Source organism: Onychostruthus taczanowskii, unplaced genomic scaffold (genome assembly GCF_017590055.1).
Source record: "Onychostruthus taczanowskii isolate IOZ18803 unplaced genomic scaffold, ASM1759005v1 scaffold5, whole genome shotgun sequence".
In the NCBI taxonomy this organism is placed as follows: domain Eukaryota; kingdom Metazoa; phylum Chordata; class Aves; order Passeriformes; family Passeridae; genus Onychostruthus; species Onychostruthus taczanowskii.
Genome location: NW_024502568.1, coordinates 3,823,871 through 3,849,734, shown reverse-complemented (window position 1 = coordinate 3,849,734; position 25,864 = coordinate 3,823,871). Strand labels below are relative to the sequence as shown.

At 39.1% G+C, this 25,864-nt stretch overlaps 1 protein-coding gene across 4 annotated transcripts in view; it reads right to left on the bottom strand.

The window, feature by feature from the left end:
• Positions 1-16,405: 16,405 nt before the first annotated feature.
• MYOF (myoferlin) overlaps positions 16,406-25,864 on the bottom strand; it is a 65,728-nt gene continuing 56,269 nt past the window's right edge. For 2 of the 4 annotated variants that reach the window (XM_041415577.1, XM_041415579.1), the window contains 10 exons: positions 25,416-25,564; positions 25,058-25,197; positions 24,690-24,778; positions 24,513-24,608; positions 23,760-23,901; positions 23,348-23,447; positions 22,298-22,491; positions 21,723-21,832; positions 21,264-21,411; positions 20,497-20,821 (listed from right to left, as the gene is read on the bottom strand). In XM_041415577.1, coding sequence (XP_041271511.1) covers positions 20,786-20,821; positions 21,264-21,411; positions 21,723-21,832; positions 22,298-22,491; positions 23,348-23,447; positions 23,760-23,901; positions 24,513-24,608; positions 24,690-24,778; positions 25,058-25,197; positions 25,416-25,564 — 1,204 coding nt within the window. In that variant the 3' untranslated portion in view covers positions 20,497-20,785. Of the gene's footprint in view, positions 16,516-20,496; positions 20,822-21,263; positions 21,412-21,722; positions 21,833-22,297; positions 22,492-23,347; positions 23,448-23,759; positions 23,902-24,512; positions 24,609-24,689; positions 24,779-25,057; positions 25,198-25,415; positions 25,565-25,864 lie in introns of those variants that run through there. The other 2 variants (XR_005953462.1, XR_005953463.1) reach the window with 2 other exon arrangements.

The window sequence follows — 25,864 nt, the reverse complement described above, 5'->3', positions numbered from 1 at the left end:
AGCAAAGAGGTGAATTACAGCAAATGTTAGGGAGGAAGGAGGACATGTGGAGAGCAGCAGGTTTCAGAAATCTAAGTTTCCAGGTTCTAGAGCCTTGGAGATACACAGACATGAATAAAAATACTTGCAGAACAGCGCATGCTGAAGCAAAATAGCTGCATGTTTTCTGAATTAGGTCACATAAAATCCTGAATTAGCTCATCTCTACCTCAGCCACTTCAGAAAGGAGCCAGGAGCCTGTTTGAGTTACCAGAGAAGTAACCATGAGAGAGGACTAAAGGCAGAGTGTGATAGTCATGTACCCTTTTGTATATTTGAAGTTCTCATTGCTTTGCTGCTGGGATTCTCTCTCCATCAGCTAGTTCTGCTGCAAACAGCTGAGTATTTACCAAGTGGTAAAGAAGCAATTTACCTCTAAATTCAGGACACAGGACTATTTAGAATTGAGTTTAGGTTTTACAGTTCCTTGTGACAGTCATCCTTCAGGTGAGTTGAAAGCTGGCACAGCTTTGTTTCCTGGGTAAATAAAACTTTGGGTCTTGGATTTGAATTCCCCTTGCTATCATCATGCTAAAATGCATTACAAATAAGCCAATCCCATCACCACTAAATTCTGGTAAAACTTTAGTAATTTGTGAAATCATACGCCACACTTGATGGCTACTTAGTAAACAGAGAAGAGAACATAAATTGAAGTGCATTGCAAAGCAATTGGATACATTTAAATGAATATCCCTAAGCAGACAACCCTGGTGTGAGTGAGTGTGCTGGTACTGGCAAATTAAATCTTGTTTAAAAGGACAGGTGGAAATCAAGGCATTTGCTATATCAGTAAAATAACACTGGAAAAAGGATGTGTATGGCTGAGTGATGAAATGTGCCAAGTAAAACTTGGAAAAGTCCAAGCTGAATTGAAGTCACAGTGGCTGGAGCAGAGAGGGTCAAATCTTTTTAAAGGTCAGAAAGAAGAATGAGTAAAGTTTTCTTCAGGACAGCTGTGAGTTGGGATGATGGCTTACCCCTGTGTCTGCCTGACAGTGTGCTTTCTTGGAGAACTGAGCAATAGACAACAAAAGAAAAATTAATTTTTAATCTTCTTCTGTTTAGTTCTGTAATTTGTAGAAATTATTTCTGCTCATTCAGAAGGACATTTACAAATTAGATAAGGAAAGAAACCACCAACCCCTTAATTTCTGATGAGATCTTGGTTAATTGTAAGAAATTTTATGTCCCACTGACTTTAATTATGTCTTAGTTTTGGGATGTTTTCCCCTTTTGGTTCCTTGTAATTTTCAGATATTTTTGGTCGGTTTCCAGACAGCATATCTGATTTACTATGTTCCTTTTAACTTGAGTTACAAAGTTTTAGAAGATCAATAATAGTTTTTCTTGCTATGAAAAATTAATTTCTCAATGAAAAAGGCTTTTATATGGTGATTGATAGATCTACTGTATTTCTGGTTTTAAAATTCACTTTGTTCATTTTTTTTTTTTTGTAAAGCAGAATAGTGTGAATATTACATTCTATTCAGACAAGTCCACTATAGGCACTCAGATGTCAAAATGTTTCAAAAACATATAAAAAATAAAGAAATGAATAGAAGCTTCCTTGTTCCTTAAATTATTACTGTGTTACCCTGAACTGTAAGTGAACCCTTTTTGCTTATAAAAGAAGCAGCTGTTCATGCGATTGAAACCATGGTTCATTACAAGCTGACCTCAAATTCAGGAGTAAAACTTCCTCTATTTTACTACAACTATTCAGACATGGACTAGAGATAAACAATAATCAAAATCAGGATGAAACTTGACTGGGAAACCCTCTATACTCTTTGGCAGAATTATAGCAGCTTTTGGATCACCAAGAGTGATATAATGTTAAATGACCCTAAAACATTCCCTTCTCAAATGCAGCAGGTCTGCGCTGCCAACTCTGCAGCAAACAAAGGCTGATTGTAATGACTCCTTAAGCATAAGAGTATAGAAACTTTAATTATCACATTTTTTCACGTTAAACGTTTACAGAGAGTCAAGATGAAAATGGATTGTTCATGATGATTTCCCACTTCTTTTTGGGTAAGCCATGTGATTGGAACAGATTTTCATTGTGCCTGTCTTATTTGAGTTTCATATCTTTCCTAAATGGTTTTGGTTTTTAGCTAATTTTGGAATTAGGGCTAGATGTAAAAGTAACAAAAGTAGCCAAAGTGCCACTACCCAGTTTTGAAGATGTATGTCTAGAATAATGTCGTACCATTAAAAGATGTAAACTAAATTAATGCTCATTACTAGCCAACTCTTTTATAAATGAAGTAGGGCAGTGACATAGTGCCTTGGATGTATGTTTCTCTCTTTTGGTCTATTGTGTTTGTTATTCCTCTTCTGTAGCTCCCTTGTTTGCTGTTGTCCAATTTGAGACACAGCACTGCTTTCTAGTATTATTCATGACCCATATAACACGACTCAGAGATAAGATCCTTTACCATTTACTGGGGGGCTATAGAGAGTCCCTAAGATTTCATGATCAAATACAAATAGGAGATTATGAATGTGTGTGTGCTTGCCATGATACATTTAATTACAGAGATTTGGGGCAAAAATCTTTTGAGTCAGAGTGGAACATAATATGAACCAAGCAGTAGCAATATTACTGATACTTGTTCAGTAAACCAGACATCTTCCTCATGTTACAAGTATGTTCAGACAATTTTTTTTTGCTTTCTGACCTAAATTTCTTGTGGGGTTGTTAAAAACTTACTAAACGGAATGCGTCTCTGGGCTCTTAAAATGCATTGTGGGAGTGTCTTAAGAAATTGCTGGGGGAAAAAGAAAGAAAAACCTGTTCTCCTATGCTTAGAAATCTGCTGGCTGGAGATGTGTAATATTGCTCTGGGCTAAACTGATACTATCTTCCATTGATAGTTTTCCTTTACCTTATTCATTCATTGAAACCTTTGTGGGGTTTGATATCTGTATAAAATTTGTTCATTTCCTTTACCCACAGATTTTGAAGGTTTTACTGAAGATGAGGTTTGTTTAAATTGTCTAGTCTTTGAATGTTAGGAAAGCAAAAAGTACTTCTGTCAAAGTGTATTTTGAGGGAAGATAATTCAAAAGCTAAAACATCACATTTCTGAAAACATTTTCTTAAATTTGTTGTATTTTCTTTGTTCATGACATGTACATTGCATTCAGTGTCTTCTTCCCTACTCCACAAGGTTTCACGTCATCTCTATTCAGGCTTTGCCCCTGCCCTTCCTTAAAGAAGCCCACAGGAGGCCACCAACTTGACATCTCAGTTCTCCTAATTCCACTGCTTGGTTTGATCCCATCACCCTGTTAGATTACTCATGCCTGCTTGCCAGGGGATCAGGGAGCCTTAGGTGATAGAGGTCAGAATCCCACTAAACTAGACTACCTCTTTTTTTTTTTTTTAACTTTCTTTTCTTGAGCTACTGCCCAACTGGTGGAAATTCAGATATAGTCTAAGCAGAGAAGAAAGAGGGAGAGACACTGGGCAGCTGCTTAGCTGTGACTCTGCTGCAGGACATGGAGTCATGCTTAACACACACCACGGCTGTCTCTTGCTCTTCTCTCTATCTGGACTCTTGGGGATGAATCTCTTTCAAACGTTTCATGCATCCTGTTTTCAGCTGTTCTTTACTCAGCCTGTTTTCATTTAGCTGCTGGCCTCTCACTCCTGACAGTTGTGCCCTCTCTTCTTGCTTGTCTTAGAGGTCTTCACTCTTAACAGGCCTTTGTTGTTCTCTGCTTTTGAACTTCTGACTTCTCTGTTTTCAAGACAGAGTTTCTGGTTTTGTTTCCTGTCTGCTCACAGTGCTACTAATTTCATATTTTACTCATTTCAAATTTTTCTATGAGAGTGATAATATTTCATATTTCATTTTTTTAAACTGTTAGTAAGTGGCACTGGGATCATAGCTACATAATACAGGATCCTACATATCTGATCCTTGGGCCCAACTATGTTCTTCTCAAAGTGATAGTCTGTAAGTACATTAACACTGCAAGTGTGCAGTGCTGTTGTTCCTGAGACTGACCCGTTTTTTGCTGTCCATGAAAGGAGTGGGTTTTTTTTTCATGCTCTGCTATCCGTGATGATCCTGTGCAGCAGAACATGAAAGGAGTGGGTTTTTTTTTTTTCATGCTCTGCTATCCCTGATGATCCTGTGCAGCAGGAGTATATCACAATTCCACTTCCTCTCAGCTGCCTGCAGGATAAAGCATTCTGCTGAATAAGTCTGATGTAGAGAAATAATGAAAGATTTTGGTCCTACTATTATTTGCAGCTGTTTTGTGATCAGTCTCCATCTCATGTAAATTCCTGCTGGGGAAAAAAGCCCCAAACACAAAACCTGGAGGAAATTCTGTTAATAGCTTTGGTTGTCGATCTTCTCTTGTGCCAGTCATCTGTTCAAGTCTTCTTAGGTCATTTTGGTGAAGGTAAGTCCAAGTGCTCTGCTTTTGGGGTAGATGCATTTCTGTCCCAGGGCAGCACTTTCTGCTTCTCAGATGCACTGAGCTCTGTGGTTCTCAGCAGCAACGCATCATGTTCTTTGCCCTGTGAGAGAGGACTCCACTCAGTACTGACCATGTCCAGCAATCATCAAGCTCTGGAAACCAATGTGAAAGCACCTATGGATACTCCAGTTTCAGCCCTGTGACTTCATCCCCACAGAATTGTGTCCATTGCATCCACTGCCACTGCTTAATGTCACCCATGTGTCTGTAATCTTCTCAACTTCTGGACAAGGAACTCCTACAGAGGAAAAGTGCAAAGGCAGATAAAGACTGATTTCTGTCTTCCACCTAAGGAGAAAGCTGAGCTCACCCATAACCTTTCGGGTATTTCTCCATAGTTCATTAACTCTTAGGGCAATGCTTCCACTTAACAAAGCTTCTATGGTTCAAGGCAACATCTTGTGGTTTATGATGTCCTCTTGTCACCTCACTTGGAAATGAGTCAGCAGAATGTATCAGCTTTCCACTGGGGAGACTGGCTTCTTGTTTGGTTATCTGCTCAGCAGAAGTATCTGTAAATCTGAATGGCTAACATAAGGACCCAAATTTTTTAGTTGCCTTTGACAAGTGATCATTTCTCTGGGATTGGTGTGATTGGATGATTACAGGACCTTTGGATGTTCATTAAGCACCAGCTCATTGGTCATCAGCGCTTTCCAAACCTCTCGCTCACTGAAACCAAGGATACCATGGTGGAGTTTCAGAGAGCTCCAGCTAATTTCAGAATCTCTCTTGGGCTGTTTTAAAAAGAGCAGCTCTTAGATCTGTCAATTGTCTTGTAATTTCCATTTATGTTTTTGCCTCTCTAAGAGCAGTTAAAATTTACCAAGCTTTGGAGGTTCCATTCAACAACATCAAAATACATCAGACAGAAATTGCTGGACATTGAGTAGGATAATGTTTTTCAATTGGAAGAGATTTATAAATTCCTTTGGAGTCACTTCATCTGCTCTTAAAACAGAGCCATGCCATTTCCAACAGAGGACATGAAGGATATTCACTCAGTGGTGCTGTAAGGCAAGTAGAAGAATGAAGAATTGTGCAGTGGAACAGATATATTTACCCCTCTGAATGCCCTGAAACATTTAGTGGCCTAAGTGATCAGAAATATTGCTGTGCCTGTTGTAGCTGAGTGTAGGGTTCCATGGCTTCCAGCACCCTGGGTTGCCCTGTGTGTTCTCTTGCCTGTCCAGGCTGACAGTGAACTATTTAGGTGACTGTGATGGTACAACTTGCAGACAGTCTATTACCTTCTGTCTCACTCTTCAGTGTCTCGGATTAATTTCATAGATAAAAGAACCTTTGTCCTTTAAATCTTCTTTCAGTCGTTTGAGTTAAAAATGAAGTGTCAGATGTGGCTTTAATTTCCTGCCTATTTTCTTTTAGGCCAGGTCTTTGGCTTTATTTAATCCAGGTCATTTGCTGTTGTTTAATCAGTGTGATATTTTAATGCAGCTGTTTACATTTGGCTATTGCTCTGGCATGTTTAGAAACACACAACATGCCTGAAGTGTAGAAAGAAAATTGCTAAAAACTGAGAAGTACAAAGAGCAAAATACTTATTTTTCTTGTTTTTAAAAAACCTCCAAACCTGGTTATCTTAACATAGCCTAGAATGGACTTTGCGAAAAGATGACAAAGATAGTCTTTTTTTGGAAGATGTTATTTAGATATGGCTTATGCAGATGAGAAGTAGTTTAAAATGTGAGGGACAGTATGAATTTAAGGAACTTCTTCATATTTTGAGATTTTAAAAACATAAATGCAAGAAATTATCCACAGTAATTTGTTAATAGTAAAAAAGAAAAAACATCTGTACCAACCCAAACTATTAGGATAAAGCCTATACAGAATTTAAATAGCTGCTTTCAAAGCTAGAAGTGAAGTATGCTGCTTGATGTCATTCATTGCCTCTTTTTAGGGAACTTAGATTTCCCTGTGGTCATATTGGATTGACTCCGGAAAACATAGAGGGGTCTAAACATCTCAGAGGGAGGTCTTCTGCTGCCTGCTGCAGAGGCTGCTCATGCAGTAATGCAGGTTGCTCTTTTCAAAGAGAGTCAGAACAAAACCACCCCTCCGTGACCAAAACCAAACTCTAAGACACCTTAAGTGTATTGGCCTTTCAGTGCCTTCTTTGTTCTGAGGCTGCACCATCTGCCTTCTGCTACACTGGGATTCTCATGAAGTGTTTATTTCTGTAGTGTCTGAAAGTTTGGGCTATAGCATAGGTGTTAAAAGCACATAAGGAGGTAGCATTGTGCCTAAACATCGTAAAGTTAAACAAGTGGGAGAGAGGATATTTTGCCCTTTTTTTAAAAAAAAACTGTTTTGTTTTGTCCATTGTGCTATTTTCAGTAGCTACTCTTATTTTCTAGTTGCTTCCTGTTATTACTGGGGATTTCACTGCTCACACCTGCTTTGTGTTTCTTGAGTAACTCATAAGCTATCATGCAACTTTTACAAGTTTTTCCATTTCGTTTGAGCTTTCTTCTTTTTTTTGCACTTGTATACCTACATTTCTTTCAGCTGTTAAACAAAATCAGTCTGTATTCTGCTTCAAACTGCTTGCTACAGGCCTTTGGAGGAACCAATTCCCAGCACATAGGCTCCTGCTGAAAATGCTGGTTAGGCTGCTGGAGATCTTGCTATGCCAGGGCCACTGGGTATATGTTGTGATCATGAAAGATAAGCCCAAAGTGAGAATGAAAACCTGCTTCCTTACTCATTCTGGTCTGCTCTGCACCACCCTTGTCCCGGGGTACTGCAGCCTGGAACCTCTTTCACCTGGCTGCAAGAACAGCAACAGTGTGACCTGCACAGACTGTGCAATGGAAGGAGCTGTGTAAATAGAAATTACATGCAAAAGGGCTTAGAACTCAGAAGTCCTTAAAAAAACCCACTTCCTAAGATTTTGAATCAAAGAGATTTATCAGGCATCCTACTGTACTAGCAGTAAGAAAAATTTGGTATGAGCCAAGACTTCTGGCCCAAAGCTCGGAACAGCAGGTTTTCAACTCCAAAAAGGTGCAGGTTTTACCTCGTTGTTGATACTCGAGAGAAATCAAGTGTAAGCACTCCTCACTTTGAGACATCAAGTGATGATGATGGCTCTGTTCCAGCAAAGGCAATATTCCAGGGAAAGATAGCATAGCTGAGCAAGTCAGCTGTCTAAAAATGGCTGTGTTAGAAAGGAAGAAAGAGTGAGAACAGAGAAGGTCTTCTCAAATATTAAAAAAAAAAAAGTGTTGTTTTAATAGTTCTTCTGACTCCCTCCTAAAAGTGGCCTCAGCTGTTTGTACATTGTCTCCCAAGGTTATTGTCCTTCCACTGGAGGTGGTTTGTTTTAAAAAATGGTGACTTAAAAAAAAAAAAAAAAGAAAAAAAACCAGAAAAATAAGGTGCTCTAGTTAAAATTAAAAGAAAATACAAGGCAAAAGATTTATTCAGAATATTATCAAAATTTTATTCAATCTGAAACTCATCCCCTCCAAAGCTGATATCAGAGAAAACAGCAGCAGTTAGTTTATAAATTGGTTATTTAGAGAGATTTGAAATTCAACTTAATTTAGTGCTGATTTTGAAGTAATTGTTGTGTTAAACTAGGAGAGCAGATGAAAGAATACAAATTTATCTGTGTCTGAACCAGAAATTTTCACAGAAATTGTCATTTGTTTTTCTGGAGTGTGATTCCTGGGCTAATAACTTTCATGCAGCTGAAACATTCCCCTCTGTGGATTCAGTGCAGTTCATGGCTGTCTTTTTTACTCCACACAGAAATGTTGTTTCCATGGAAGGACAGTATTTCCTAGTATCACAATGGTGGTTTTCATTCTGTTTTTCTTCCCTAATACAGCTACATATCTCTAAACTTGGCACTACTTATTAGCTTGGGTGGTTTTGTTTTCAAATTTATTTTCACAGAATTTAAGTAACTCTAGGTTTCTTCAGCGTATTTCTGGAATTAAGAATACAAATTAATTAAATCTTGCTCAAATGAAAGCCCTCTAAAGAAATTGTATTCAGCTGTAACTCTCTCTGCTTTGCTAAGATTAATGAATTTTAGTGCTCAAAAGGCCAAATCTATGTTCCTCACAAACAGGAAGCCCACAGGTGGGTGCCTTTGTCAGACAGGATAACAGAGTCTGGTGAAAAAGCTTTGATGTGTGCAGTGACCAGGTCAGATGTAGTATGTGATAGCAAAGCTTGATTGGATAAGTGAGAACAGTAATATGTGTCTATATATGTTGTTTTCCAGACACCCTGAAGCATTTCTGGTTCATAAAAAGACCCCCTATATGAACTGCTCTTCTCCCCCCCTCCCCAGTTGTGTTAGGTTTTGGGCAGGGGGGGAGGGTGAAGTTGAATACATGAAAATACTTTGGGATTTTTAAATTTGCTTGCATTTTGGCATTTCTCTCTTTTAATTTTGAAGGGGTTTAAAAAAGGTTTAGCCTCTGAAACATTTTGTTTCTCCTGGCACATTCTAAAAATCATCAGCTTTTGAAAAAATTATAATCCTAACTAAAACCTAGAGTTCTCCCATAAGTTGATGACAGAATCTGGAAATCTGTTGTTTTTATAACTTGTGATAACAGAAATGTTGAACAATTAATACCCTCACAAATACAATCCAGGATTTGAAAATTAAACAAAATACTAAAAAATACCAAACAAAAAAAACCAGGAGACAAAAAAAAAACAACCCAAAAAAACCAACCAAACCCAAAAAAACCATGAGAGCACCACTTTTACATACTTGGTTCAGTCTTTTAATATCTACTCAAACCTGTACCCTAGAAAGGATTTGGACCACCACTTTTACATACTTGGTTCAGTCTTTTAATATCTACTCAAATAGATATTTGTATCTGTACCTTAAAAAGGATTTCAAAACATTATTATTTTCTGGATTTGTTTCTCCTGCTATATTTATCTATTTTTTATGCTGCCTCATGTTGGCTAGTACAGAAGTACTTGAATTTGATGAGTTTAAGGAACCTTGCAAGCCACTCAATTCAGCTTTTCAACCTGTGAGTACAGAAAAATTAGAAAAGTCATGTCAAAGCATTAAAATCTTGAATGCTTATGTCAGGTAGCTCTGGATTCCATGACTACTTCCATCTCATTTAACCCTAATACCAAGCTCACTCAAGAGGACAAAAAATGGTCTATTGCAAGAGCCATCAGGTTATAAGTAGTGGAAGTGTGTTACCTCTCCCTGCCTTTCCCATTGCAGTCTGAGTGCTCCCCATTGTGCTCCCAGTTAATGTTTTAGTAGAGATTCCCACTCCTGTTGCACTAAGGACATCTGCCTTGTCTAGCACCAGCCAGTGTGAATAGCGCTGGAGTTGGTGTGTCTGCATGGTTCAGCATAACTCAGTACAAGGACAAGGCTCTGCTCCCTAAAGCAGGATCCTCGTGATGCTCATGAGGGACTGCTTGCTTTCTCAATGGTTTGTTTATTTGGGTATGGCACAGATTTGACTAGAGCAGGAGAGTTTTTCTTCTTAAAGTGCGCTTTTCAGGCAATGGCTGTGCAAGAAAGCTTCTTCTAGTAGATGAGTGAGCTTTTCAGGCAATGGCTGTGCAGTTGTTACAATGAAATCTCAAAGAAAGCTTCTTCTAGTAGATTAAACCTTGGACGAGAATTTAATAAATTTGGCTACTAGGGATTGTGACCAGTTTAATAATGGTGAGCCAATAATTTTATCATTGTGTGCTTGATGCTTACCTAATTAAACCTGTTCACATGCACTGAAGCTGGATATTTTTACACATCAGAGCCAAGAGTAAGAGTGTTTCACTAGAATGCTGGATGGCTTAGTCTGATGTGACATTTATCTTCACTCATCAGAAGTGCAATCAGTGGGGAGTTACCCAGATCTTTGTTCGTGAAGATAAATGTCAAATATTATCTATCTACATTCTCATATGGTGTCTATCACCATGGTATCTGAATGCCTTCTAAAGCAGTGATGTACACAAATTAGATTTATACCAGTCAGCAAATGATCATCACAGAGATGTCGCTGACAATTTTCTGGCAGTGCCTGTTTGCATCGAATCTTTCCTGTTTCCTTTCGTTCTGTATTAGACAGTGAGAGATAAGCTTGTTTAATTATTGGGGGGGGGGGGGGGGGAGAGGGAGGGGGAATCACAAAAGATAGATTGGACAGTATGATGGAATACTGAATTCATAATAAATTCTTTCTTTCACCTTGTTTTGAGTTTTCCTTTCTGCCCAGGAGGCTAAAGACACGTTCCCTTTTCTAAAGTCAGTCTTGGAATAAGCAGTGCCAACAAGGCCAGGTGTAATTTAAAAATATTTATGCATTGTCAGTTCTGGAATTAATCTTTCTTAATTGAATTGACATGAACTCATGTCTGCAGGTAATGTAAACTGTCAAACACTCTGCCAGTGACAGCATGTTGGTCAGGGTGGTGAAGTTAATGAGAGATCTAAATTATGATGGAATATCTCAGTGTTGGCTTTGGAGCCTGATGTTTATAAATGCATTAGTAACATCACATTAGCTACAGGCTACAGACTCTGGAGTTCAGAAGGGCTAATTACTTGTTTGCAGTTTCTGAAAGAACCGGGGATGAGTTATTTGCACCTCAGAAACATTTTAGTATATGCACCTCAGTATACATTTAGTATATTTGCTGCAGTTGAATTTCTTTCCCTTGAAATACATATAATGGAATTTTTAAGCACAATATATTTCTCTATATATAGTATAGGGCTCTTAGTGTCTGGAAATACTGTTTTAAAATACACGTATCAAACTATTTATTGATGCTGTTTAGGAGGGTCTTACCCATTTCCACTGACAGTGAGATCAAGCCTGCAGTTACCTGTTAGCAAAGCACTTTGCACAATCTAACAAAGATGCCTTCCTTTCATGGCAAAATGGAATGACTGTTAGCTTTCTAAAATCCAGAGAGTGCAGGGTGGATCCTGTGGAACAGAAATCATAGATAAGGTTTGTGTAGAAGGAACAAAATTAGCAGATGAGCCTTTGCTTGCCACAGACAACTGTTGATGAGAATTTCCCAGGGTGCTTAGTGAGGCATCACGAGCTGTGCCTGACGCTCGGGGTGAGGCTGCAGACTAATTTTACTGAAGAGAGGTAGGAGGTGATGAATCCAGTCTGAGTGTTCCATCTCCAGAGATGAGCACTTGCTTATGTGCCATAAGTACTTGAAAGTATAAAACTGCTTTTGGCACTAATTGGAGTTTAGACCCTTTATAGCGCACGCAGGCTGGGCTCAAACAAGGATGCTGATTGCATTTTAAACAGCAAGGTTTTATCTTGAGGTAGGTGGGTGATAAGAGAACACATGACTGATAATAATGGGTACAGTGATCCATTCTTCCAGACTAAAGGAACTGGGCTTGCAGATGGAGCCCTGGAGACAAAAAGCTAAAATACTTAAATATCAGTTTGGTACTGGGACAGTCTTTCTGTGGGTTTGAGCTTAGAACAAAACCAAAAGGATCCTGAGAGTTCTTTCAGGCCTTTCACAGGCAGAATTCTGAATTTATGAAAAGTCCCTTTCCAAACTCAACAGATGCCTGCCTAGGAGAACTAAAGAAGATGGTTTAGCTCTTTTGTTGCAAATTTTCAGGAGGCAAGGTAATCCATTGTAAAAGAAGGTCCCTAAAATTTCACTGGCTTTGGGTTGTGTGGTACAAAATTATTTCCTGAAAAATTTCAGTAAAGTTCACAATTCAGGTTTTATAACTTTTGAGAGATATTACACAAGAATGTGGATTTAGCTGTCCTTTATTATGCTTCATGTCAGAGGACAGAGAAGTAAAGAATTCCTGTAGGTAAGTGAACTGGAGCACACAGAGTTTGAGGTAACCTTGCTTGTTGTAAACATCAGCTAGCACAGTAAAGGTAACATCTACTGATAACTTTGAAACATATTTAAGAAATTCCTTACCTGGTGTAGTGCTGCTTTCTGTAGATGGTTTACACAATGAAAGCACAGGATTATTTGACACATTTGGAGAAATGCTGATTACATTTAGCCACGTAGCTCTTTGTTCTCAGCGGGTATACATCATGCTATCACTGTTATTCTCTGCATTCAATGCAAGAGAACTGTTGTTCAAAGACTGTGTAGGGAAGTGGAGGCTCTGTGGATTAACAGAGGTGCTGAGACAAGCCTGGTCATGAGGGGACCTGGTCAGGTCGTTATCCCACTGTGGTGTTTTCTCTGCGGGGTGTGGGACCTAACTCCTCTTACCCTGACTGTGCCTGCCCTTAACATCCTTAGGAATAATGATGTCCTCCTTAAACCTTTTCTGTCTAGCTTTATGTGTAATTAGAAATTTTGTTCTGTGAAATAAATGGGAAAAAAAAGAGGAAATTAATAGCATTTTTTACAAATGCCAATTTCATTTTATTTTCTCTGGTAGCATAAGGGCAACATTGTTTATGAAAGTTCTTCTTACAAATGCTTGTTAGTAAAATTCTTCCTTTTCCTCAAGTCCTCTCTAAACCATGCATCCTTCCTTCAGCTGCTTAGTGATTCTGTCCTATGCCAAATAATTTATTTTAATGGGGTAATTTTGCATTATGAAGTAAGACAAATGAGTTTAGAATTGAGTTTTGTTTGAAATTCACCATTTTGCTTTAAAATCAATTTAAAATTGTCATCTTTGTCAGACATATATCTTGCAGAGGCATGTACTTACCTAAAGGAACTAAGAAATACAAGTAGGGTAAAATTAAGTAACTTTGTTATGCACAAAAAGAAGTTCATTGATCTTGACATTTCAGTTGAGGTGTTGTTCATTATACAGATACAGGGTCTGTTACAGCCTGGCTTGTATCTCTGAGAGCTTGTCACAGCTCCAGCATTGCCCTGAGCTTGGTTAGATGTCACTGCTGTTACGACAGGCAATTCTGGTAGCTTTCTCCTGCTTTTCACTGGAACTGCTGTTCAAGACAAAACCGAAAAGTGTATGTTTTTACAGACGAAGAACGATTTTTTTTTTCTTTACCCCGATTAAAAAAAAAAATAGATGTTGCATTCAGATTTAAAAAAAAAAAAAATCTGAGGTGAAATTTGGTATTTCCAGTTTCCAAACTGGAAACTCAGCTTTTGAGCCAGTAGTGGCATGCTGCAGTGGGTATGTATAATAGAATGGAAGTTTCACGGAGCAGGTGGCCACATGCTGAAGAACTGCAGTGGGAAGGTGTTTCAGTGGTGCATCAGCATCTGTACTGCCTGACCTTTGCTAAGGTAAGACTGACTTGGAGGCTGGCTGAATCGAAGGCATTTCCCCCATGCTCCAAAAGGGACTGGGAGCAGATCAGTCACTAACCTGGTGCTGACAGCAGGACTCTCCCAGGATGTGGCAGGCTGGCCTGGCTTTTGCTGTGCAGGAGAGATTTGAGGGTTCAATGCATTTTCTCCCCTCCTTATTGCCCTGAGCGTAGTTTGTTTCCAGGGTCTTTTGCTAGTCGGGAGCACCAGAGCTAAGGTTCTCTTTCATTGCTTTGGGGGATTTCCATTCCCTTTTCCTTTAATTTTCTCCTCCCTGTTAATTGCATAAGAGAAGCTAAGAATGTTAACTGAACAGATAATTCTGGGTTCATGTATATGAGCAAGAAGAATCGAGATTTGCATGAAAATAGCTATCCTCAGGTTAGACCTTTGCATTTGGAAATAAGCTCTTTTCAGGTCCATTTTCCCTCTATTGTTATGTGTTTTATTTAATGTGAATGGTGGATGTTTGGGGAGGGACAGACGTTTGTTTGACTATTCAGATGCATTGGCAGGGTTTAAGTTGGCACAGCATGGATCAGAGCAAGATGACATCTTTTTTCTATTTAAAAACACACCCACATATACTTGTGCAAGTGAAGTAAAAGTAAATCCTTTCTCAGAACGATTGCTTTTAGTGCTTTTACCTGTCTACTTTGTGTGTGTGTGTGTGTTTAAGCTCACAGCACAGTGGGACTATCCTATTTTGTTTCAGGATATTTCAAGGCAAGAAATAACAAAAACTTGGAATAAATACTCTGTAACAAAGTCCCTATATGGCAACACCAGAAGAAGATATTGCTAGGTGTTCCAGTTCCTGTCTTTCTTGCATAAATTGTCTCTGGGGTTTGGGTTTTTTTTCTTTTTAGAACTTTCTTAATATTCTAACAGTACCAGTTAATCATATATAATGCATGCAGGTACAAAAATGTGTAGATTTGGGGCTAGACTGCTCTGACATGGACAGGATTAGTTTTAAAAGTTGAATTGCCTCCTACTTCAAACCAGGAACTCTTCAGCTTTGAAAGCAGCCCACTGAAGTGGATCTCCTCTGCCAGGCAAGGGAGTGTCAGGGCTCCTGCTCATGGCTGGTGCCAGAGGTGCTGAGGCTGCGAGCTGGAGTTGCCTTTGGAGGCTGCTGTGTGACTGCACAGGAGGTGTTGGGGCTGGAGTGAAGGTGCTAATTAGCTGTGCTAGCAGATCTCAGCCAGGGAGTTATCTCAGTTAAAACAAAGGCTTCGTGTTTCTGGGAGTAAAAGAGCCGGAGTCATATAAAAAGTACTTCTGGAACCTTTCTTCCCTTGAAAATAGGGAAAGGAGTGTTAAAAAATCAGTAGTTTGCTGTAGGAGTCTGGTGCTCTTCTCCAAGGTAGATGATGTCTAATGCTTTGCTGCTAACTGGAGCCTTCATTGTTTTAGTGCATGTTAATGTGCCTTTTACATTTAGGGTAAGTCTTGGCCTTCTTATGCGTTCTCTATCTCAACTGCCAAGTTGTCCTCTTTTCAGTGTCCATCCTCCTTTTTGGTACTTATGTGAACTGGTGGCTAAGTAGGTTTTTGTTATCTTAACTTTATATTTTATTTAGTTTTATTTTCTTTATTATATTTGCTGTCCTGTGAGCAAATAAATTCTTCTGAGGGTCTCTTCTGTGCTGCTGATGTATTCTTGTCTCCCTGAGTTTGCCTGCAGTCCTGAAACGGAGTCTTGTGGCAAAGGAACTTGCTGACTACTCAGTTTGAGAATATTTTGTTTGATGACTACATCAGCTTAAGAGATCCTTCTCAAGGCCATAACCCATGATTTCTTTCAACACATCATAGTACTATGGCTGGAAGCAAATAAGAGGATTGTCTCACATTAAACAAAAACTCAGGGTGTAGGAAGGTTGGTAGTTTCTTTTTGTTTTGATTTTGTTAGTCAAAAGCATGGTAGTGAATGGGAATAAATACCTGAAGTTAGTCATGCCACCAGTGCCAATGTATTGTGAAGCCATGGCCCAACTGGAATGGTGACTGAGGCTGGCCCATGATCAGTCTTCATGGTATTTGCTCTGATAACCTGAATAGTAAGCAGTATGCAGTTAAGGCTAGAAAACTTGGGAATTCAACAGAGAAGGACATCTTTCACAGCTGTGGGTGCATAATCCTCCTCTCAGAAGCACAGTGCTATCTATCCTAGAGTGGAATACTGTTCTGGGGATTCCAGTGAGGATGGGACTCAGTGAAGTATCAGAGCTTGCTTATTTCATAACGTTGTCCTAATATGTAAATGCAGGGAGGCATTGCAGGCTTTCTCTGTTCTAATTAAACTAAATTATATGCTCTGCCAGTATGTTCCAACAGTCATGTAAAATCTGCACTAAAACGTCTCCTTTAATATTTTGTCAATTTTTTGGCATTTAGTTTGAAGGTTTGGAGAGATGGGAGAAGGAGTCTTCATGTGTGCATGTGCATGTTTTTAATATAGTCCCTGAAGAAATGCATCTGATTTATGTCCTCTACCTCCCTAAAGTGCCTACTTTAGACACTTGTTATTTTCTTGTTGCTCTGCCACTTTCCAGGCTAGTGCTGATGTCTCAAGCTTTTCTTGTACAGGAAGCCTTATCCTCCTTGCTTGTGCTTGATTCTTTTCATTATCCATATTTGGATCTTTATATTCATTTATAATGTGCCTTTTTTTGAGACCTGTGGCAAAATAAAATACAGGGTTTGAACATATGAGGATTATGATTGATAGAACACTGTTAACATATCCTGGGTTTATTAATTGTTTCCTGTTTGATGATGCATCCAAATCCATTAATTTTCCTAACTGCTGTTTTATAGAGAGCAGTGACGTGACCCAACAGACACACAGCTGTGTGAAGAGGCACTACTGCGAGTTCAGGAGCTTAGATGCAGATCTGTAGCTGTTCCATTACTGCCTAACAGCACTTCAGGTTTATATAAACTCTCCAGTCTCTCCTGGTTCTGCACCTTTTCCTGTCTGGAAGTATGTGTATGTTTTTACAGCCAACCAGCTTGGCACTGAACCTGCATCATGGCCAAAAGCTTCAGTATCTCCAAAGGCCTGGGCTGACAGGTTCACTCATACAACTGTCTGTGCTACTGCCTGCCCACAATTGCTCCTGGAAGGTGGTGCCCAGTGTGTCTGCTTTTCTTTTACTGAATTTGCTTAACAGTGACACAGGGGAGTTACACAGGAGCGTGGAAGCGAAGGTTCAGTTCACTTCTCTGCCTGAAAGGTTTAAACCTGAATCTGGTGCCTGGCTGAGTGTGCCGGGCTGCTCCTGCCACACCGTGCTGCGGTCACTGCCCAGCACCACTGCCCAGTATTGCTGCACTGTGCTGTGGTCACTGCCCAGCCGTGCTGCACTGCACTGTGCTGCAGTCACTGCCCAGCAGCACTGCTGCACAAAGCAGTGGAGAGGAAGGGTTTGGTCTGCAGACCCCAAGTGCATGCTGGCACCCTCCTCAGCCCGGTGCTGTGTGAGACACGCTGCAGGCTCAGTGTTGCTCACTGACCACTTCTGGGTAGCTCTCCGAAATGCAGTGAGCACCACTCCCTTCTGTGCAGGCACTCCGGGGTCCCACTGCCCATTTCGGGTGTTTGGTACCTGCTGCTGTGTTCTCAAAGCCCGCTGCTTTCCACTCCAAGTTCTGACTCCTTGTAGGTCTGGGAAAGGAACAGAACTGTCTTGGAGTCTTTTTTCAGCACCTGCAATATATCCTGCAGGCTTCAGGAAAGTGTTTTTTCCCCTACAGTGTTTCTCATCTTGCACTTGTCAGTGAATGCAATCTCTTAGCCACAGTAAAGATTACAAGGGAAATAAATTTTTCAAAGGGTAACTTTGTGGTCAGAGCATGGTCAGACTTGACAGATGAAATGTGTAATTTTTTTTGCACATGAATTTTTAAAGAAGTTGATAGTTTTCCATTAAAGAATTGTCTTTCTAATTCATGTCCCTGCCTGTGAACATGACGTGGCAGCTCTGAGCAATGGCAAGTACTGTGTAAAAAGCTGTATAGTATTTACAAGCTGAGCTAGTAAATTGACACAAGATGCAGCACTGAATGCTACCATTTCACACTTTAGTACTGCTTGGGAGTTGACAGGGAGTGGATACAACAATATAGAGGTCAGTAAGGACCAGGCTTGGAGTCACTTTGTATGTAATAGGTAGGTCTCAAATGTGCTTACAGCTGTGTTTTTCGAATACAGAAGCAATGGACTTAATGGGACTGTTTTCCCTTGATTACTAAATGTATCTTGTTCATCTCCATATGGAGGATGTATTTAGGGTAGGAATAAAACAGAAGTATGGGAAGGCCTTTGTGAGCACATGCGACTTGGGATGTCATCTTGTGGTTGTTTAAAGAAATGCAAGAACAGCTTGTAAGTGTGCCTGAATTTACTGCCTGTTTACACTGAGCTGGTATAGGTGCAAGTTTCTCCAAATATTTTATCTTTAATTACATGATGGCTCTTTGTAAAGTACATGACAGTACCTGTTAACCTCCTTACAGCCCATTCCAGTAGTCAGGGTTTGGGACCACTACAGCAAGCATTGATAGGAATGCTTGGATGTGCTGCTTGGCTACTGAGTGCATCAAAGAGTGCATCAAAAATCTCTGAACCTGTGTGATGGCAGAGGCAGGAGGACTCTGACATCCTGCTGCTAGTTACCCATTTTTTGTTATAAGCACTTTCAGTTTAGCTTTAGCCTTTCCCTGGCTGTTCCAGCTGGCTGGCAAAACAAACTCATAGGAGGAGGAATTCCCTGGATTAAGTAATTTCCTGTAATAAGGAGGAGTGGTATCAGGAACATCTACATTCTACCCTCTTTTCTGTGGCCTCACAGGCCATTTGGCTCAGCTGCTGGTAACTGGAGTGGTTCAGAGCTGGACTGGCCAAAGTGAACATCCCAGTCATCGATGCACGGTGAGAGCAGCACCAAATTGTTCCAACACAGGGCTAAATCTTTGGTAACTGTTCCAGCTAGACAAAAACCTGTTGCATGTTGGAGTCATGCACAGCAGCTGCACCAGGGATTACAGATTTGACTAGCACGCTCTGTAAATATAAATGATCACCTTTTCTTTCTTGTGAAGATGTGCTGTCTTTTGTTTGTTACTGGGGCAGGCTGGCAGCCGGAATGGCTTCTCAGACTTTTCAGTTATGTTTTTAACAGCACTGCCTAATTGAAGTGAAACGATCAAGCCTATGCATGCTTGAACAAAAAGGCATCTGGAAGAGGGTGAACTCCACTCTGAAGGGCAGTACCTGCCACTCTTCAAATGCTCTGTGAACAGGCTTGCTTGGATCTCTGCTCCACACCCTTTGAAGTTAAATGCTTTCTAATTACAACCCTTAGAAGTAGCACACTTTCTTGTCTTGCATGAAAATAAGTTTGCTGTGATTTTTACCGTTTGTCAGATTTATGGCATTGATTGAGACAGATTTTAATAGTGGATGATCAAACATTAGCTCATGCAAATTGCTGGTTATTTCTGAAGTGCTATTTCATCATTATTGGAGAGACAATCCATCTGGATAGTGATTAGTTCCAGCTCTAAGCTCTCATTCAAGGGTCAAGATGCTTGAGAGTTTCTTGACAACAAAAAACTAAGCGTGGTGTTATGTTTTCGACAGGGTGACTGCTGCTTGCTCCACTCTAGCCACTGGGACTTCACATGATGGAGGCTATTTAATATTAGACCTTTAACCTAATTCCTCCAGCAGAATAAGGTCACTTACTTTGCCCAACAAGTACATGCTTATTATTTTACAGTACTGTGTTATAAGAAAGTGTTAAATATGTCACTAAATACAATGATAGAAGTTTTTAAAGACTAATTTCTGTAGTTATTTTGACATCTTTTTAAAGATAGCTGAAGCCTTTATCCAGTCAAAAATTGACACTCACACCAAACGCTGATTTCAGGCTTCTGCATCAGTCCTCCATAAAAGTAAGATAGAATCACAGACTATAACCTGATTTTTAGTGCAGATTATATTTTACTCTGCCTTGGGAGAGGAGATTGAGGCAAAATGAGATACTTCCCATGTGCAGATCAGATTTCAAACAAGGGTTGATTCTAGGTCATGTATCCTCCTGTTTTTGATGCATGATCATCTCTAAATACAAGGAGTGTAGTGAAACTAATCAATAGATTTCTTTATTAATTTCCTAACTAATGAATAAATTAATAAGAACTTTGTGCAGAAGTATTTCCTTATTCTTCACTGTGCAGATAACAGAAAAATACCTTAAGCACAAGTCCTAATAAATTGTAGTTTGTAATAGTTGAAGAAAACTGGAAACTTGTGTTTTACTTGTGGATAAGTTTATTTAAAATTTTGTAATTATACTAAAAAAATTATAATTAATTTCTATGTTTATGAATTTGTCAGGATCTGTGTATAGTGTTGTCAAGTCTACAGCATGGCAAATACGAATTTTAAGCAGCATGATGATGAAAACTTTGGAACTAGAAACAATGTATGACCCTTTGGTTGCACTATGATGTTTCTTTGGTAGACATAATTGTAAATAGTGATTGTTTTCCTTTAATTTAAAATACAGAGTTTCAAAGTGTGCCCAACAAAAAAGATATTCAAAAGAAAGTATCTGTTAAAAACCAGAGATATCAATAGCAGGCAGCTCCTCTCAGTGATTTTTATGAAAAATCCACTTTAAATCAACATCAGAACTTTACCATGTATAGATACCACTGAAGTAAAAAAAATGGGGGTCGTGGGTTATTCCTTGTTTTTAAAAACCACCTTCTGTGACCTCTTGAACCTTGGCTAACCTTATTGAAAGTCTTAATTATCTATTTTACCGTTCTAAATACAAGCAGATACAAAGGATGGAGAGCCTTGCTGATTTTGGTCCACAGCCTGGGGTGAAATTTCAGCACTATTTAAAAAGATGAGGTGAAAAAATCTTCCTCAAATTGGTTTCACGATCTTCATTGACAAATAATTCTGTTGGGGGAGGAGGAAAGAAACAAGAGAGGTAAAATGATGTACACAAAATACTTGGAAAAGACATTTTAAATATTAAAATGAATCAAAATGTATTTAGGGTGTGGTAATTTGAGTTAAAATACAGTGAAAATAGGTAATTTTTTTCAGACTAATGTAGACTCTAGGCCAGCTATTAGCTATTTTAATTGTGTAGGTTATTAACTCTTCTAAAGCAGTTCCTTGTTCCATCTTTAGTTAATAGGTTAGTTTTAACCTACATTTTAATTGTTTCTCATTAAAAATAAGTTGATTTTTTTTTTTTTAGCTATAAGGATATAATCCCTATCTCCTGCTAAAGCAGAGGTGATAGACTCTGTCTGAGTTAGGAATGTATCCTGTTTGTGACTGCTGTCTAAGCTCATCCCACAGCTGAGGAACAGCAACATTCACAAATCCTTACCGGCAGGGAATAGAGGAGCACTGCTACAAACAGGAGGAGAATCAGCAAGATGATGAGGCCTAGGAAGAGCCATTTAAACCTGCGCCACACAATGAATTTCATGGTCTTGCAGGGATTTGTAAACCAAAGGAAGGAAGTATCTGGCCGGCTGCATTTTGAAAGAAGCAAGTATTATTTATACTCTAAAACTTAAGCATGAGATTATAACACTTTAAAACATGCTGGTCTGAGGTTGAAGAAAACAGACAGTTTTGAAATGTAAGGTAGCAGCTGCAGTAAACATGTGCCATTAGTACTGAAACCATCCTGCATTTTATCCTAATGCTCGCAGGAGGAAATAAGATTGGCTTTTATAAATGGACTCTTGCCAAGGATAACTGATGACTAATATATTACTGCATGCATCAGAGTAACTAGATACTGGGTATTTCTAAAGCCAGTGGGATAGAAATATCTTACTTTGGTAGATCTAGTTTGGGGTTCATGTTGGGTTCATCTCTTCCTTTACCAGCTGGCCTTTCCTCAGCTTCTTTTTCATTGACAACTTCCAGTGTCATTTCAACTTTACCCTTCAGAAAAAAAGTGGCATGAGACAAGCATCTTATTGAAATTGCACTCATTCACACTACTTCATCAGCTGCTTTGGCAAGATAGCATGACTCAACTGTCATGCTCCACAGTCAACTCAATGCAATCACAGTCTTTCAGGTTAAACAAAGTTAGCAACCACTCATTCACACTACTTCATCAGCTGCTTTGGCAAGATAGCATGACTCAGCTGGCACCACAGTCTTTCAGGTTGAATAAAGTTAGCAACAAACTACATAAATGAAGCATTAATCTCACATTTTAAAACAAAAAATTGTTGCTGGACCAAATTCCTGAACTTGTGCATGGAATGTCCTATTTACCCCTCCTCTGTCTATCCACTGAAAGCTAACAGCTAAGTAGGAGACTCTTTACAGTCTTTCTTTGTAATTTGAAAGGAAAGGTGAGCACATCTAAAGTACTTTTAAAAGAAGAAATAACCTTACCGCTAAAATACGTGAGCCATCCTTTTCAACATAGCATGGCCACCATCCTTTCATGGATTTCTGCTCAAAGAGAGAGGCAGTCCTGGGAGCCTTCTGAGAACTGTCTGCCTTGTACTCTGGAACCATGTCTATATTACACTTCTCAGGAACTTTTGCTGGAATGATTGTTTTATGTAAATCAAGTTCCACAAAGCCTAGAAGGCGGATACAAAAATAAACACTGCATAACACAACCAACCATACAGCACAGCAGCTCAACATAAACCTTGCTATCTCTAAACATATACATATACAGGAAATACAGGAAAGGCAATCAACAGACACATTACATTCCTGTTTGTCTAAAGATGTTGTGAGGCAGGGAAGTGGGACACATTGTGTTTAAGCCTGTCTTGGTTGTGTTGATAAAATTGATTTAGCAAGCTCAACAAGAGCTTGCAAAATTGTTTGATTTTTTAATAGAGGGGTTTTTTTCCCCACGCATCTGAATGGAAGATACCCAAATACAGCAACGTAATAAGTAATTGCTGACAATTGAATGCATAATTTAGCAAATTTTAATAATGGTTATATATCAACTATTTGTTTTCAGATTTTGAGGCCTGTATAGTTTGTACGTAAGCTAAAGACTTTGGAGCAGTCTTAATACAGGGCAGAGAATCCTGTGCAGAGCAGTATCCCTAGAAAAGGTGGGGAATAATAACAGTGTGAAGTAGATTGCTTAAACCTAAACTATGTGCTATTGTCAATACTCTTATTTAGAACTGAAGTGCCCTTGTTTAAGTAATTTTACTTAAAGAAAGAAATTTTCATGCATTTTATTATTTCATATGCCTTGTGAGAGGATTTACCTGAGTGAAAAGTATCTTGGTTTACCTGCCAGTAGGCCTTTACTGAGTGAATACTTATTCATTCAGTGAGAAGGAAAGCTGGAGTATATTTCCATGCTCAGTGTCTCACTGTAAATGCAATCCTTATGTGGTAATTTAAATTTGTTCACTTTGATATCTTGCTTGAGAGAACAGTAACTATTTTCAATCAAAATCTTACCCAGATAGTCATCCAAGGAGAACTTGTCATTATCCCATATTTGAATGATCAGTTTGGGTGGGATTCTGAATTCTGTCTTGTCAAGACTCCAAAAATGTTCCTAAAATTTTAAAAAACAAATACTAAACACCTTTAAAAATACTTATGGAAATTCAAAGCTGGAGTCTGCTAGTACTTGTGAATTCTGGGCTTGGTGGAAGTATTAAGAGATCTAATATTGCCCAGCTAAAAGCAGACTGCTGCTGTTGTTAAGAGTGTTGCTCCTGCCCCAAGGCAAAATGAATCTCTTCACAACAGCAGTGCGAGAAAGTATATGGAACTGAGCCAAATTGTTTCTTTCAATATGTAGGTACAAATTACCAGGCTAACTAGAATCTGTATTCTAAGAATTGAAATCTTTAGGAATACTTACCTTTTTGGAAACTAAACAGAGTTGCTCTGCGGGGAGATAGTCAAAAGGAAAAACAAATCTCCAGTTAAAGTTCCCTTCGCCATCCAATGATCGGTAGTGAACATCAGTTTTCTGCTTATTTTCTTCATTACCAGGCATCCATCTGAAAATATGGAGAGATGTGTCTGGTGTTTGCAGTGGGATTACACTGTGGGATTGCCTGTTTGTACTGTTATTGTGTCATTAAGGGGTTGCAGACAAGCTGTAAGAATTGCTCACAGAGGGCTGGGAAGTTTTCCACGCCCCTTTGCAGTTGGGTTCCAATTTAGCACTGTAAAAAGGAACATCTGAACTGAATTTCTGATCTAAGACCATTGCTGTGCTGTTAGAACTCAGTGGTGAGTTGCTGAGTTCTTATTTAGTAAGAAATTAGATCTGCCTGGTAGTATATAGATCTGCCTGGTAGTATATTTCTCTGCTTTTTATTGCTTTTTTATATTAAGATGAGGGAATATAAAAATTAAGAGTCCAAGTCATGCAGCACCTAAGCCAACTCTCTGCCTTTACAGTTGCTGTCTGACTCAAGAAATGACATTCTGGGATCTTACACCACACATTAACTGGTTGTGCTTTATCTGATAACACTTCTGTAGTTCTCTGAGGTTAGCATTTGATTTGGCTGAACCAAATAATATTTGAAATCCATGGTCAAGGTAGTCCCAGGACATTCTGAATGTTATTCATTTTAAGTGTTACATGACAGAATGCTCTTACCCCTTCACATAGATGTCACTCATTTCTTCTCCTGTGATGCTCTTTTCATCCAGAATGACATCTTTGGTGTTCCAGATGATCACACGCAGGACATACCTAAGAGAGGTATCTGGGGTGAGAGATTTGGATTGCTTTGTCAAGGCTGCCAGAGGGTGTGCAGAAGGTGGGGATACTCACTTCTTGGCTTTTCGGGGAGTGATGTTGAACGGAGGGCCTGGTGGTCCTAAGCTTTTGGGGAAAACATCCACCCACATCTGCAGCTTTCCCTGTGGCAGTGAAGATGGATGAGGGATTGTTTGTTGCACATAGGTTTGTCATGGCCCCTTCACTTGTCAGATAAGTTTTCTCATTTCTACAGAAACTTTCTTTAAAAAGCTGCATTTTATTATGTTTCTAGACTAACCTGCTTTATATTTTAAACCAAGCAATAATGATTTGTAGCCCTCTTCCCCCTCAGAGATACCACACCATTAACAACATGACATAAATTCTGGAATGCTCCATTTCTGCTTTCGAGATACCTTAACCGAGCCAGCTCACAGTACCTGGGAGATGTTGGGCTGGAAAGTGCTATATAAGGTTCTTGTTTCCACATGTTCAGGTACCAAACCCTGGGTTCTGAGGATATGAAGGGCTAACCGCTCTTCACATGGACCAAGATGCTGATGCAAGATTTTGTTAGCTTCTGAAATAAAATAAATGGGAAAAAACCAGGGGCTTATGAACTAGAATTTGCAATTGAACTTAAAAAAAAATTTAGATATTTAAAACTGAGCACAAAAGTGTGTTCAACTTGGAGAAAAATCAAATATATATTTCTAGTATTCCATAAATAACTGGAAAGTTTTCTATTTTATCAATGTGAATTTAAGACATACATATAAAATAAGTGAACCAACTCACCAGCATCCTCCAAAGTATAGTCTTGACCCCCATAGTTAATCTTTCTGCCATTCTCAGAGAGGACAGGAGGAGCATAGCCTTTAAACCTGGCTACATTTTGCAATAACTGTGTGGGTTTTAATTGATCACGCCAGGTATTCACACCTGAACTTTTATGAAAGCAAAAGAAACATATCCTAAAATTATTCACAATTCAAGGCATTTACACATCATGTAAAACATGTTCATTAAACTACCTCAGAAAGGGCAGCACTGTAACTGCCTAGATTGAGGGCTCTGGAGTTTGATACAGTGACACAATTTTGTATCAGCTCAATTACCTTCCAAGACAGAGTGTTTTTTCTTTACATATCAAAATAATTCACACTCTCATATGCTTTCATATTTACTTGCAACAGTAGGTCAGAAAATTCTGTTAAGTGTGAGTTCTCTGGACAGAAATAACGTAC